The following is a 16,250-nucleotide window of genomic DNA, read 5'->3' as shown; positions in this document are numbered from 1 at the left end:
GATCGCCTCCAGCGTCCCATTGGCGGTCTTTATATCTACCTTAACAACTGCCAAATCGCCAGTGCTAAATTGTGGTAGAAATAAAGCATTAATATCTTTTGATATAAACACACAGGCTCTGACCTTAGTATTGCTGTCCTTTTTATAGAACAGCTTCCCCCTAGATGGGTTAATCCCTTTCACCTCCTGTCGAACTACCCAGGGTTCCTGAAATAATCCAACGCCTCCTCTTAGCACCGCCAGCTTCTCATCCATGGAAAACATGGCTGCGCGGCAGTGATGCAAGTTGGCTTGAACGACGTGAATTTTTGGGTGGCTTGTTTTTGGTTGGGAGCTAGCAGGACCATCGATGATGCACTGCCCAGGAACATCACCGACTGGGTCTCCGGAGATTATGAAGCCCGTGCCTTTCGGCGCCGGATACTCGGGGCGTTGTTGATTACGACCTTTCATTATGGGTGTGTTGGTCAGGTCCGCGACTCGCTATTACACTACACGAAAATGACAGTGCTATTTACGAATTGGCCGTTACAAGTTCATCCAGACGTACGCCTACAACATTCCGCCGAGGCATAAATCCCTGATGAACCTTGCAACGGTCGCTCCCCTATCCGCCACCTGGGGACGCGCCTGATGGGTGACCAGCCGCACAGGATAATCTGACATATATTTCGATACATTTCAAGGTCACCTCCGGAACACAAAATGGCGGATTTTTGTTGAACAAAAACAGTTTTTTGCACTTTTCGTCCTAAAGGAATAGTTCTAGAAGTTTCTGATGTTCTAGAAAGTTGTAGAGTTTTGCAAAACCTTTAATTTGATACCAAACTGAGCAAAATCGGACAATCCGTTCAAGAGATATGGCTCTTAGAACTTTTCAAATTCAAGAATTTTTCAAATGGCCATATCTTCTAAACGGCTACATAGATTTTCTTCTTTTTCGGGCTGGTGAAAGATATTGAGTCAGGCTACAACATATCAAAATTTAAAGAAAATCTATAACAGATGTTGGGAGATATTGCCCCTTAAAGTTAGGCAATTTTTGTTTTTGTTTTTAGCGCCTCTTGCGGATGTTTTTGAAACTTGGAATGTTCTAAACAGTTATAGGGCTTCTCAATACCTTTCATTTGATACCAAGATGGTCAAAATCGGTCAAGCCGTTCTCGAGATATATCGAAAAAACACTTTTTGCTTAAGGCCGCCATATTTGCTAAACCGCTTGACCGATTGTCAAGTATGAATTGTTGATGAAAACATCTCTCTGAGCTCTACAACATACTAAAATTTCAGACTTCTAGCTATAAGGGAAGTGGTTGACGGTAGTTTAAAATGGCGGACGGCGGCCATCTTGGATTTTGAAAATGCGAAAAAATGAAAATTTACACCCACATTTCTATAGAAAACTTCAAACCCGAAGTCTCTATCTGTTACCATTCTCGAGATATAAGGCAAAGTTTGGGCGACCGGCCGGCAGGACGGCCGGCAGGACGGCCGGCCGGCAGGCCGGCCGGATCAAAAATTTTCCACCACCATTTTCGTAATGTGGGAAGTCTAAAACGTGCTCATACCAAGTTTGAGCCCGATCTGAGGTGGTCGGTTTTTCCGAAGATTACAATACTTGGTATGCCACGATTGTGGTATACCAACTAATTATTTGATTTACGAATTAGAGATCGTTAAGTAGTTTTGGAAATTCAACACGAACAAAATTTGAGAATTCCAAATAATTTTTTAGGACAAAAATTTACTTTTAAAAGTGAAAATTCTAAATTTTAATCAATATTTAGCAAGCAAATCTGAAATCACTCTTGAAATTCCTCGAATTTCCAAAATTAATTAATCATCTCTTATAAAGGATTCAAAGAATAGATACTCCTTCGAAAGGTATCCTAAAGTTTCTCTTTTCTACACTCAGCTTTTACCGTCTTCTTGAAGATTAGAAAAATATTCTTTTTTCTTAGCTTCTGTATCTACCAAAGAGTTTTTTTTGCAATTTTACGTTAGTTAAAAATTTTATTTGAATCTACCAAATTTAAAAACAAATAAATTGCAAAAAAATCAAAGTCAAATATAGCTTCCAAATAAAACTTTGACACTTCAATTCCCCCACCGTGTATGAATTATTTAAATTTTTCTCCTCACAAAAGCTACAACTGCAAGCAAGTCAAATTTAAATTCCCAGCATTCTTGCCCTCTATAGTAATAATAAAAAATAATAATAATAATAAAATAGTTTAAGGAGATGACAAAGTTGTAAAAATAGTAAATTTTAATGATTAAGGCACGTTTAATTACCCCACAGAGCGTGAAAAAGATGATCGAAATAGATTATTATGAGAAGAGAGGCGGCTGGGAAGAGAAAAGAGGGGGGGAGGAGGTTGAAAAAGTTAATGGAGAATTTTGCTTCTCATCTTACCAAAGCAACATTAAATTAATTTACTATCTGAATTGAATTACAATTAGTGCTGTCTTTCCAATTAGTTTTAATTAAAAATTTACAAATGGTTTGAAACAATTTTTTTCCCTCCGCTACTTTCCCGGACAAAACGTCCACAAAAACAATGTTTGTGTGAAAAATTTTTTGAATGAAAGAAGAAAAATTTTGCGCCTCTCTGACCACTTTTTTTGCCACATTTTATGTAACGCACAATGTTTGCATAAACGGTGTGCTTTTTATCTTTTTCTCAGCACAAAATACTTGAAGACTTTTATTTACACAAATGCGAGAAGAAGAAAAGATTTGCAAGAATGGGTGGAAGAAAATGAAAGGTGAAGAAGTTGAGCGTTTTATTGCAAACAAATGATTTTGTGCTTGAGAAGAAATTGTTGAGGATTTTTTAATTGAGGGAGAATTTTCTTTTTCTTTTCAGACGAACGGCAAGATGTGCAAAAGAAAACCTTTACAAAGTGGATAAATGCGCACTTGTCCAAGGTATAGTAATTTAATTTGTGACCCCATGCACTTTTGCTCTGACACCCGCTAATTAGTAGCATCATTCATCGTAGTGTTTGGTGTGAATGATTGAGAATGTTAGGCTTAACAGATGAGGAGGAATTTATTTTTATTTTTTCATGAAAAATTCGTTAAATTTGGTTAAAACATTTTAATATTTTTTGTGAATTTTTTATCTCAAATTAGAATTTTTAATTGAATGCAAAAATTTTAAATTGTGTAATTTATGAACATGATTTTTTAAAGGAAATTTTGCTCAAAATGTTGTAAAAGGAAAGCATTAACTTAATGTGAGAAAAACGTATTTGGAGACAATGAATAAAATTAATTTCTTAGCCACGATTGAGTAGAAAATTTTTTCTGTCTATTTAGTATTTAGCCTTCTATGAATTCTTCTAAAATATTCGATTAGGCGAAAAGTTGTTTTAGCCGAGACACATACCATAAAATCAATTCAATTGTTTATTCATTTTTGAGCAGACACTAAAATAATTTCTCAAATGATTTTTTTTGTGAATTGGAATGATTTATATTAAAACATTTAAATGTTTTTCATCGTTTCTCTAAATTAATAATCAAAATATTATTTTTTATTGTTTTGCGTAGTGTGTCTTTGCTAAGAAGTTTTTTTAATGTAAATTTTAAGAAAGATGTATCAGATTCTGAGTTTTTCCACAAGAGTCTGTAAAATTCTATATTTCGTTAATTCAATAACAGACATTTTATTCTAAGAGAGTTACAGCTGAGTTCTTAACCCGAGACACAAACCAAATTTTCCGATTTTTTCTATTTTTTCTCTCAAAATTTCATTCTTTTCATGAAACTTTCATTCAATAATGTAATTAGTGAGATACTTAAGATAAAAAATATAGAGAATTCTTGACCAATTGCACAACCCAGCTGTGTGAGATGAGAGATAATATCTATATAGCAGAATGTCTCTATTATAATATTTTCCTTCGCCACTTTTTGTCTCATCATCTGTAGACAACATGCCCACCAGTTGGGGATTTATTTGTTGATCTCCGGGATGGGCATCGACTCCTCACGCTCCTGGAGGTACTCACGGGGGAGCGGTTGAAGCGCGAAAAGGGTCGTATGCGGGTACATCACATAAATAACATCAATACCGCCCTGACGGTGCTGCAGAGGAGCGGTGTGAAGTTGGTGAACATCAGTAGTGATGACATTGCAGCGGGCAGTGCTAAATTGACGCTGGGTCTCATTTGGGCCATTGCCTTGTGCTTCGATGGGCAGAAGCTAGTCAATTCGCAGGGGGTGAGTGGGATTGAGAAGAGTCTCCTCCTGTGGGCGCGGAAGTACACAGAACCGCATGGACTGAAAATTGGGGACTTCTCGGCAAGTTGGTCCGATGGACGTGCTTTCCTCTACATTCTGCACGAGCACGTGCCGAAATTCGATCTCGAGCGATCCGTGAGGCAGCATCCAATGGCAAGGTTAGTGGTGTTTTCTCACATCTTCAAGATCACATCCCACAGATCACGAGATGTGTGTATTTGTTTGGTGGGACTTGGGATGATGGATGAGGATTTCTTTGAAGCGTTAGGGGAATGTTATTTTTGTGCCTTTTACCCATTTTGAGTTATTTTTAGTTATGAATTCATTTTTTTTTTAATTTTTGTTATTTGAAAATGTTTAAGCTGAGACATTTTCAACAACTAGCGCCATCTAGTAGTTAATTTAATTTGCAAAAATTGGCAATGATGTTTTTTATGTTTTTTTTTTTAAGTTTTATTAAATCTTTTGTTCATTTTGAAATTCTTTATCTCTTTCATCGTATCAGTCTTGTTCAAATCAATACAGTATCAATTCTCTCCTCATTGATTCATTCAACAACTAGCGCCATCTAGTAGTCGATTTAATTTGCAAAAAGTGGCAATAATCTTTAATTTTTTTTAAAGTTTTTTTTTAATCTTTAAATTACGTCATTTATAAGATTCTTTATCTCTTCTATCGTATCAGTTTCGTCGAAATCAATACAGCATCAATTATCTCTTAATTTAACTTAAGACACTTTCAACACCTAGCGCCATCTAGTATGAAATTTAATTTCATATCCTTGAATTTTTATTATATTTAATTTTTTTGGAACTTTAATTTAATGTCTTTACAATTACGTGCTTTAAAAAAAATGTTTTTATCCCTTTTATCGTGATATATTCGTCGAAATCAGCACAATATCAGTTTCCCCTGGTTAGAAAAATTTAACCCAAGACGCTTTCAACGACTAGCACCACCTAATGGCAAAAAATTTCAAAAATTAAAACTTTTCAAATAAATTATATAAATTTGGAAATAAAAAAATGAAACTTCCGCTAAAAATGTTTATCCCCTTTTTTGCGATGATGACCTAAAAGCAAAATGGGTCTGTTTACAGTCGCATTGCTTGCTAACTAGCTAAAGCTAGAGGAAATATGATGTATGTCTCTTTTAACTTTCAACAGACTGAGAATGGCGTTCGATTTGGCGAGTCGCTACTTGAACATCGATCAACTCTTAGATCCCGAAGATGTGAACACAAACAAGCCGGACAAAAAGTCAATTCTCATGTATGTGATGTATTTATATCATGCCATTGAGAACCTCCGCAGTGTGGAGGATTTGAGTGAGAATCAGAGTCTTTTGGTGCAACAGAGTGAGAGTATGGATGAGATACAGTTGCTGGATGAGACCAAAGTTGAGGAGATTCTCGATGGGAATCAACTTGGGAGGCAGGAAGTTGGTGGTGTGGAGGACGCATCATCAGTTGGGGCACATCATGTGGGTAATCTTACGGCTCTCGATGAGATTTCCTTGGCAAAGAGTGCTGATGATCTCAGTAGATTGCCCAGTGTGAGTGTTAAACGAATTGTGACGGAGAGTTTGAGTACGTCGAGGGGGCGTCAGGAAGAGGAAGTGATGCACGAGGAGGAATTGAAGGCTCCAGAAGTGAGATCAAGGCCCGTTTCAACGGCAACAAATGCCTCAATTGACATTGGAACGTATCAAACGGCCGTGGAGGAAGTTCTGACGGTTTTGCTAGAGGCTGAAGAAGTTCTGGGGAGAGATTTATCGCAATCTGTGGATTTACCCGAAGCAAGGAAGCAATTTCTTGAGTATCAGGACTTTATGAAGAAGCTCTCAGTTCAGCAGAATTTTGTCGGTGCAGCCCTGGAGGAGGGAGCAAGGTTGATTACGGAATCGCAAAATTTGGGTGCCAAAGGATTGACACAGGAAGAGCAGGAGGAAGTTCGCCAGCAGATGCGATTGCTCAATAAACGCTGGAATTCCGTGAGAGATCGTGCGGAATTTATGCAAGGGAAGGTGCACGATCAATTGACGGAATTGCAGGCGAATAAAATTGAGGAGTTGAGGATATTCCTGACAAACACAGAGGATCGAATATCGCGTTTCCGGGAGGTGGGACCGAGTCAGGAGGATCTAAAGGAGCAATTTGAGGAGCATAAGAAATTCCAACGTGATCTGGAGGAGCAGCAAAAGCTGGTGGATAGTTTGAGTAATCTCGTGGTGATTGTGGAGGATGAACCGGAGAATTCGAGTGATTTGGAGGATAAATTGGCTGCCTTGGGGGAGCGATGGTCCCACGTGCTCAAATGGACTTCAACGCGCTGGGAGAAGTTGCAGGAATTGAGCAATCAATGGACAAAATTAACGGATAACTATCGCATCCTTATACGCTGGATGGATGCCCGGGAGAGGGATTTGAAGTCAATGGAAGGCAGGGAAGTTACGGAAATTGGGGGTGTTGTGATGAGGATGAAGGAACTGCGGTATGGTGAGCAGGATTTGCAGATCTTCGCGAAGCACCTCCAGGAGTTGGAAGTTGTGGCAAATGCCCTCAATGCGGACATTGTGGAGAATCTGGAGAATCTCAATGATCGCTGTGAGGCTCTCAAGCAAATTCTGGAAGTTCAACAAATGCGGATTGAGAGTATGGGCTTCCAGTTTCCCATCTATTCCAATGAGGTGAGTTTCTTTTGTTATTTTGCTCTTAAAAAATATTAATTTTCGTTAAAAAATTTAATAAAGAATCAGCAAAAAACTTAATTTTTTGGCTTTGAAATTTTTTTGGACTAAAATTTTTCTAAAAAAAGTAGTTTCCGTTAGTGGAAAAGATTTTCCTTGATAATTAATTAATTTACGTAAACAATCCTTCTGCCGATGGATTTGAAGGTAATTGAAAAGCCTCTAAGTTGGGAGGATTTCCAAGAGATGATAAATCACGATGAGAAGATGGACATTGGGGAGGAACGAGAGATCATTAAGGATGAAGCGGCGGAAGTGGATGATTCGCCGCAAGAGAAAAAGAAGCGGAAGCTCCATAAAACGGAGCGTGTGCTGGAATTGGAGGGAAAACTCATTGAAATGTTGAATTTTATTGATCAATTTGAGGAGAGTACGAAATTCCTCGTTGGGATGGAGCTCAAACGTCGCACGAGCTTCCTCAATAATCTCGATGAGGAGCTAAAGGTGAAGATTGAGCAGTACGCGGAGGTGAAGGAACTTCTCGATGCGTGTAAGACGGAGATGACAGTGTCGGATTTGGAGCTGGAGGAGAGGAAGTTGATGGAGATTGGCTCAAAGTATGATGAGTTTGTGTTTAAGCTGGAAGATCTTACGGGGCAGGTGAAGAATGATGCAAATCGGGAGAAATATCACAAAATTCTCACAGGGCTGAAGCTTGTACTGGCTGATTCGAGGGATTGGTTCAAGCAGCACGCTGGAAAGGCATCCCGGGAGGAGTTGGAACAACGCTTGAGTGACATGGAGTCCCTCAATCCGGAGATCAGTGAAGCCCGGACATTGAGTGTGGGTGAGCTGAAGGAATGGAAGGTGGAATTTGATCAATTCAGTGAAAGTTGGTCAGATCTCAAGAGAGCCATTCAGCGTCTTGTGCAGGAAATGGGTGGAGCGGAGGATTTATCGGAGGAAAAGGAAAAACTCCTGAGTGTCATTGAGGCATCCGACGAGGTAACTGCCCTCAATGATACACCCCAAATAATGATGGAAAATCTCAAGAAGCTCAATGATTTACTCGGGAAATTCGAGGAAATGCACGAACTCTTTGAGTATTTCTGCGAAAATGCCGATCCTCAGGAGGCTTCCTCACTCTCCGCAGCATGGAAGAAGATCCCGAGTGCTGTGAATGAGAAGATAATTAAGCAAAATACAGCAATTGAAAATCACAATCACTTCCAGCGAGAAATGGATAATATTCAGGGACAAATGGAGAAGATTGAGCGACTCCTGCGGGAGGATGTCTTCATCCTCGGGGAGCACAAGATGCTGAAGAAGAAAAGTGAGGAGTACGAGGTGCATGCCATTGAGATTAAAAAGATGGAAATTGACTTGATAAGCGTAAAGAATTTCAGTGAGATCATCGTGAAGTCAAGTCAGAAGCCCCATGCTGAACACATGGTGCAGCAAATTCACCAACTCAGTGAACGCTACACGAATCTCATTGATCTCTTCCACGGTAATTCCCGGAAACTCAATCAGACACTCTCACAAACAGAGAATATCGTGACACGTGTGCGTGATATGGAATTCTGGTTGAATGACTTGCAAATGAATACGCCAAAGAATGAAAATTGCGAAATTTCGAATTCAAATGAGCTCTTCCAGATTAAACTGAAGTTTCAGAGTCTCAAGGAGACGTGTGAGCAGGAGACAGTTAAATTCCGCGAGCTCATTGAAGCGGGGAATGAGATTCTAATTCAGGTGGATGATTTAGTGCAACAGCGAACGGACAGCAAAGTCTCGTATCTGGCGAAGAAGTTTACAAAACTCAATGCAAGATGGAATGAGGTGACATCACTCGTGTACACACGAACAGCTCTCCTTGAGCACATCTCCAGTCAATTGGGGGACTTTAAGACGCTCATTGTGCAGGAGCATGGATACCTGGACAAGGTGGAGAAGCTCCTGCGGAAGAGTCCTGAAAGTGCAGCAGATGCAGAAGAAATCTCCGAGGAATTGGATGTGAGTAAAAAATTGAATTTTAATTAATTCTTTTCAGAAAAAAATTAAATTCTCCTAAAAATAGGATCTCGAGAATTGCATAAGAAATCACTCAGAGGAACGTCTGGAGAAGATTCAGGAGATTGGCAATGAATTGGTGGATTTGCAGTTTATGGCTCAAACAATCACAGATGATGTTCGTGCTGTTGTCGATCGATGGAATCTTCTGCAGCATCAGGTAAGAAATCTTAAGAAAAAATTAAAACATTTTTCCAAGCACTTTTGCAACACTTTTGCATCAAATCTGTGGTTCGCATGAATGCTATGAACGCCCACCACCCCCTCTAAAAAAAAAAAACAATCAAATGGCATTTGCATGATGTGCGCTACTCCTTTCCCCCATGTGATCGTCCTCTGTTACAGGCAGAACAGCGTGGCAAGATGCTGGAACAGGCTGTAAATGAGGCACAAACGAGTGAGGGCAGAGTCTCAAATTTGCAGCTTTGGATTTTTAAAGTTGATGAAATCCTGACGGAGCACATTGAGAATGATATCACAATGGAGGATCTACCGCATGATTTTCAGGTTAGATTTAGGGATGGAATTAATTTAATCATCATTTTGCATTTATTAAATCCACCTTCTATGTGTCTAACATTTCTCTCGCGCTAAAAGCAATCACGGGGATTTTAATTTCGAAGCTTTATTCACAATTATTTGCATGTTTTCTTAATTATTTAATTTAAGGGATGAAAATGAGATTTATTTAATGGGGTTAAAAGGGGATATTTAAGGGGAAGTTTTGAGAGAAAAATCAAAAACGTTGAATAAAATTGTTAAAATGCCAAAAATAATCAATTTACTGACTTTCTCAAGATCAATATCAGCTTTCTTTTAAAATTTAAAACTAAAGTTTAATAAAAGAAACAAAAATTTAACGTCCAGCGACGTCTTGGTAATTTTTTTTATGAAAAAAACATTTTTATTAAGAACTTGAAGAATTCTTTTAATAGTTTTGTAAAATCATAGTTTTTCAAAGAAAAGTTCAGTTAATATTCAGAAACGTCTTTGTTTAATTTTTTTTAAAAAGATTTAATTAAAAAGTATACCTATCAAATTTAAATTTAGTATTTTTTTTAAACTAATTTAAACAAAGTAAAGCGAACTTCTAAACAAACCTGAGTTTAGAATAAAAATTACTGTAAATGAAAACAAAACGTTAAATTTTTTTATTAGGAACTTTAAGAATTCTTCTTCTAATAGTCTTGTAAAATCATAGTTTTTTAAAGAAAAGTTCAGCTAAAAATTTTCTTAACAAATCGAAAATTTGTCTTTGATTCATTTTTTAAAGATTTTTTTTAAATGTCAAAATTTAGTTTTTTTTAAATTAGTTTTAACAAACTAGACCGAGCTTCTAAACTAAACTAAAAGGTTAGAACAAAAATTATCGTAAATAAAAGCAAAACGTAACGTCCAGCGACGTCTTGGTATATTTTATTTTATAAAAGAGTTCTTTAAAAATTATTAAAATGAACGTTCAAAAGAACTTCTTTGGTAATTAATTGACATATTTTAACAAAAAATAAATCGAAAACAAGGTTAAGAATCAATAAACAAACAAGAAAACGAAAATAAAAGTCCAGCGACGTCTTGGTAAATTTTTTTACAAGTTTTATTTTTATTAAGGATTTAAAAATACGCCCAAGAAAGTTCCTAAAATCACAAAGAAATTCTCAACAACTTCTTAAGCTTTAATTTAAATATTAAAAGTTTTAGCCTCTAAGAATTTTCTTTCCAAGCTTTTTTTTTTCAAAAATTAAAATTGAATTTAGAAAATCATTAACGTCATTAAAGAGCTAAAGAGTTCTAAATTAAATGACAAATAAAATTTTCACAGCGCTTAATTGAGGAATTCCAGAATAATGAGAAAGCTCTGCAGGAAATGAAGGAGCAAGTTATGATTTATCAGAAGAATAATAAAGTCGAAGCGTCGAAGAGGTTGCAGGAGCAAGTTGATTTGCTCGAAGATCGTTTCCAGCTGTGTCGGGCAAAATTGGAGAAATTCACATCACCCCAATCGGGCTTTGAGTCACGCCTCAATCGAGCTATGGGGGAGCTGAGGAATGTCGAAAGGAGCTCAATTGTGCTCGATGTGTCTTCGGCGAGTCCCAATAATGTTGAGGATCAACTCCAGCACTGCCTGAAGATGTACAGAGTGCTGTCGGAAGTGAAGGGTGAGACGGAGAATGTGATAAAGACTGGGAGGAAGATTTGTGATGATCCAACGACGAAGAATCCAAAGAAATTGTCACAGAGAATTGATGCTCTAAAGCATCTCTATAATGCCCTTGGGGAGAATGTGACAGAGTCCAAGAAGCAGCTGGAGGTTCTTCTGAAGCTCTCAAAAGAGCTAAATGAGAATTTCCGAACAGTCGAAATGTTTCTCGTGCACAAACGCAAAGGGGCGGAAAGTGAAGATGAAGTGAAGCTGGAAGAGGGAAAGAATCATGCAGAGGAAGCTCTGGGAAGATGTCGAGAAATTCTTGAAGAATACTCGGAGATCTGTGAGCCAGTTTATCTGGAAGATGTGCGTGATCGCATTGATAATCTCACGGGGAGATTTAATCAGCTTAATTTTGGGGATGCTGATGAGGTTAAAGTGTTAAACGAAATGAAGATGACTCTTCAAAATATGGACAATATTTCTGCTGAGTCTCTCAAGTGAGTTTCTTGTTTTTTCATTCGAATCCCATCTGTTTCTTTAATTAATGATTCTTTTTCTTTTCTTTTCAGAACAATGGCACAAGATTTGGAGAGAATGCCCCTGAGAAATGACGACGTTCGAAGGCTACATTCCCACGTGAAGAAGATTGTCCAGGTAAGCTCTAAAAAAGCTCATTTTCTTCTTTGTACAAAAATGTCCCTGAATGGCTCAAGTTCTGTGTCTCTATGTGGCTTCTAGCGTTGCATTTGTGTTCCAGAAAAACTCCCAAAAAACTCTTTAATAAATCATCATCTTGCTTTCCTTTCTGCTTTGAGCGAATTTTAGTAAAATTATCTGTTTTTATCATTAAATGTTTTCCTCCCCTAAGAATTCTTTTGCATGAACCTTCCTCTTATTTTTTCATTTTCTTTTATCAAAATAAAATATTTCCTTAAAATTAATCCCAGGTTTTAGGAGAGAACACAATTCAAATTAACTTTCTGTTTTAAATAAAACCCAATCACTGACTTCAGAGAAAAATAAGTAAAAAGAAAACTTGCTGGAGAAGGTGTTTGTGGGGTAACAAATGGGACAGGGTAGTCCCATTGAACTGTCCTCATAAAAATCACAATCCTTTATGTTAAAAAAGTTCAGAAACATTTGTGTTGTGGTGCAGGAAACATCCCAAATTCTTCCCGGATATACACTGGAAGGAAGAAGAGAAAAAAAAACCATTAAAAGACATGGATTTGTGTTGTGTCCATTAAAAATAATCATAAATCACATCCCGTAAAGAAAAATTTATAATTTTTCACGTGGAAAAAAGCTTTGGTGGCCGAGCAAACTAATTCCTCATTTTTCTTTCCTTGAAAAATCCTTTTTTCTGTCCCTTGGCAAAATATTACAAGATTTTTGATCAATGATTATACATTTTAGAAACTTTTATTGGGGAAATAAGTAAAGTTGTAGGAATTATTAAATAATTTAAATAAATGTAGGAAATAAGAGATAAAGACTTTATTTCCAGTTAAATCTTTTAAAGAATTTACATAGCGAAAAGAAGTAAATTTTGAAGTATTCTTTCTTAAAAAAATTTAAAAAAAAATTATATATGGGGGTCGATTTTGATAAAAATCTTTTTTTTTCTAACAATTTAAAAGCTTCTGGTAAGATTTTGACAGATGGGATTTTTAAATCGTTCTATTGTCGCTCTATAAAACAAAAAACAAAGAATTTGTTGTTCAGGAAAATAGTTAGAAAAATATTTAAAGAGCCCTGGAAAATAATTTTCCATCATAAACCCGATTAAAGAAACAAATAAAATGTCAAAATCTTACAAGATTTTTCCTAGAAAATCAAAAACCTTATAATTGACGAATTGTAAGAAAAGAAAAAAAGATTTGTGTCAAAATTTATCCCAAGATCTTTATTTCCAGTTGAAACTTTTAAAGAATTCTTTTTAGCGAAAAGAAGAAAATTTAAAGTATTTTTTCTTAAAGTTATTCTTGATATTGCTTTTTTGATCGGAGACAGTCAATTAAAACGCACGTCTTCACGCTTTCAGCGACGTTTTGGTTTATTTTAAACCATCATCAGGCTCTACAACAAAATATATATACATCTTAGCACCAGCATAGTGACATAAATCTGGGTGTCGTACAGCTGAAGTGAGTTTGTATTTCTATGCGCTTTATGAATGTTTTTTTTCCACATTTATGTCACCATGCTGGTGCTAAGATGTATATATATGTTGTTGTAGAGCCTGATGATGGTTTAAAATAAACCGAAACGTCGCTGAAAGCGTGAAGACGTGCGTTTTAATTGACTGTCTCCGATCAAAAAAGCAACATAATTTTAAACAGTCGTTAAATTCTTCAATCAGCTATTCATGATATTCTTTTCGATCTCTTACAAGGTTTTATTTAAAAATTATCAGGAAATTGTATAAATTTTAATTACTAATAGTTAGGCTCATCAAAGTGAGAAACAAATAAAAATCCAACCTTGAACCTTAATGCAATTTCCTCATCAATCAGCGAAAGCCAATAAGACGTATCTTTCAAGCTCTAGAAATTATTTAAATGGGAAATATTCTTTTATGATCAGCTCCGTAATAAAAATGTTGACTTTTATGAAGACTGAAAAGTAATAAAATTATTTAGTTTTCTCTTTAAAAAATTGGTCTGTCTTTGGCGCATGTTTTAGAGTAGAAGGAAAGCATTAAAAATAGTATCTAGAGGACCTAGAGAACCTAGAGAAAAAGTAGATTTTGTAAATTTTATTTCTTGTAGAGAATTTTTTTATTAGAGCAACTTTATTGCTTATTTTAATCTAGAAACTTTTAATGAAAATCTTGATCAAAAATCATACAGATTTTTTTTCCTTTTTCCTTGTAAAGAAAATTTCCTTTACCATTGTCAAGCTAAAAGGTTGTTTTGTTGTTAATCTGTGTGTAGTGATTGTTTCGTCTTAATTGGATATAAAAATCTGTAAAGAAAAAGTGTGGGAAATAATGCTGAAATTGTACGCAGGAGGCAATTGAGGGAGGAACATCCGTGGCTGATGAGGAAGAGGAAAAGGAAAAGCTGGTGGAAAAGGAAGATCAGGATGTTCGAATGGAGGATGATGAGACGGAAATTGTCGTTGTGAGTGATACAGTGAGGCAACGACGTGCTCGAACACCGAGTTCTAATGTCGATAGCACTGAGCTCAAGGAATTCCCATTGACGGGAGATGGGAATTCCAATGGGGATGGGGGTCAGAGCACAGTTATGCCTGATCTTCTGCCCAAAACATTCCATTTGGCTGAAACAAGTTCACTTTTCAGTCATATTTCGCAGAAAGGAAATGATTCGAGGCTACTCACTGAGGAGGAGGATGAACGTGGGAAACGTGGTCATGATGATTTCTCCGTTGTGGAGATCCGGGAGACAAACACCACGCCCAAGATGAAGGTGAAGAATGTCCATTTATCCCTGACAGAGGAGGGAGATGCACCAAAGCTAAAAGTCGGACAAATTGTGCTTGAAAGTGTTGATGCTTTTGAGCCTGAATTTGTGGAGACTGTGAATATTGTGGATGCTTCGGAGGATACCTCCGATACGGACACATGCTCAACGCCCCAGCTAAGCAATAGAAGTCGCGGAAATCTCAGCTGCCTCGATGAACTCGAGCGAGAACTGGAGAACTACAACACATCGAGTGATGTGGAATTCCGTGATATTGATCGTGAAGTGATACGAATTGAGAAGCAACGAATCTCTTTCGAGGAACGCCGGGAGAATCTTGAGGACAAAGAGAGGGACATTCTGCGGGATTCAGAGGTGGGATTCGTGAAGAAGCCACCACGAAAAATTCGTCCAAATCTCCGGGATATTCTCACGCAACCCGAAAGAGATAGTTTCTATGCGTCCGACAAGGAGAACTTCGATGAACCTCTTGTATTCAGTGAAGATGAAGACATTCCACGTTTTTCCAAAGAGATGGCTCCAGCAAATGATTCTGACAGTGATACGGTATACAGAAACATTCATAAAATTTGAATTGTGTTCTTCTTTTTCACAACTTGCCCCAAAAGATAAACAATCCGCTGAATTTTAATCATCTCTTCTCGCACTTTTCCATTTTCTCTCCACGATTTTCTTTATTTTTATCTTTTACTCGTAGTTCAGAGTTGAAAATTTAGTGAAATAGGGAAATTGTAGATAAAAGATTAACGTTTGAGAAACTTTGAAAATTATGCTGGAAAATTTATAATTTTTCTTGCATAAATGATTTTTTTAAAAGGAGAAATTTTTTGTGCATTAAGTTTAACTCGAAAGAAATAAATTTAATAAAATAATTTAATTTTTTATTGAAAGTATAAAATTTTCCCTGAGCTTTCGGCTATTGTTAGAAGCTTCGCAATTGCCACAAGTAAAAGAATTTTTATGGAACTTTTTACAAGTTTTCTCTTTTTCTCACTTTGCTTAAAAACGTGAAAGACTCAAAAATTTAAATAGAATTGAATCGTCTTTGATCAATTAATTTTTAAAGTTCTGGCCGTTCTAATCAAAACAGAAATTTTACAATTCTTTTTACTAATTTTTCACGTTAAGAAATGTTTATTTTAATGATTTTAATACATTTTAATTTAGCACTGTTTGTTAATAAGCACCGATTGTAGCAGTTTTTTTTTCATTACCTAATATTTGGAACGAATTTGACTCTTTATGTAATATAAAAAAAAATTAATACTTTATACAAAATTTGTGAAAGGATTATGCATTTTGTAACAATTTAATGCAAATTGTTGCAATTCTTGTTAAAATTGTGACAATTTCTTACATTTTTAGCATTTTTTCGATTTGTGGGAATTTTTGAGCGATTTCTAACAATTTTTTTTGGGATTTTATGCGATTTGTGACATTTTTAAATCGACAATTGTTGAAAAATGTCTGGCAATTTTTTAATGATTTTTGGGCATTTTTAAGCTAATTGCCAGCGATTTTCGACCAATTATTGCTATTTATCCTATTTTTGTTTAAAAAAAATGACTTGTAATAATTTTTAAAAGATTTGTGACAAATGTTGTACAAATCGTGACAATTTCTTCCATATTTAGCATTTTTT

General features: G+C 36.3%; 1 protein-coding gene across 6 annotated transcripts in view; it reads left to right on the top strand.

The window, feature by feature from the left end:
- LOC129795896 (dystrophin, isoforms A/C/F/G/H) overlaps positions 1-16,250 on the top strand; it is a 221,833-nt gene that overhangs the window by 12,980 nt on the left and 192,603 nt on the right. For 4 of the 6 annotated variants that reach the window (XR_008751164.1, XM_055837465.1, XM_055837438.1 and 1 more), the window contains exons 2-10: positions 2,871-2,932; positions 3,941-4,410; positions 5,419-6,940; positions 7,148-8,956; positions 9,021-9,173; positions 9,359-9,520; positions 10,833-11,656; positions 11,729-11,813; positions 14,171-15,154. Coding sequence is in view for 5 of the 6 variants with exons in the window: in XM_055837465.1 (XP_055693440.1) it covers positions 2,871-2,932; positions 3,941-4,410; positions 5,419-6,940; positions 7,148-8,956; positions 9,021-9,173; positions 9,359-9,520; positions 10,833-11,656; positions 11,729-11,813; positions 14,171-15,154 (6,071 nt within the window). In the remaining variant the exon portion in view is untranslated. The remainder of the gene's footprint in view (positions 1-2,870; positions 2,933-3,940; positions 4,411-5,418; positions 6,941-7,147; positions 8,957-9,020; positions 9,174-9,358; positions 9,521-10,832; positions 11,657-11,728; positions 11,814-14,170; positions 15,155-16,250) is intronic. The other 2 variants (XM_055837459.1, XM_055837473.1) reach the window with 2 other exon arrangements.

This window comes from Lutzomyia longipalpis, chromosome 1, assembly GCF_024334085.1.
Source record: "Lutzomyia longipalpis isolate SR_M1_2022 chromosome 1, ASM2433408v1".
NCBI classification, from domain to species: Eukaryota; Metazoa; Arthropoda; class Insecta; order Diptera; family Psychodidae; genus Lutzomyia; species Lutzomyia longipalpis.
The sequence above is the reverse complement of the archived record's forward strand: the minus strand, read 5'-3'. Positions and strand labels throughout refer to the sequence as shown.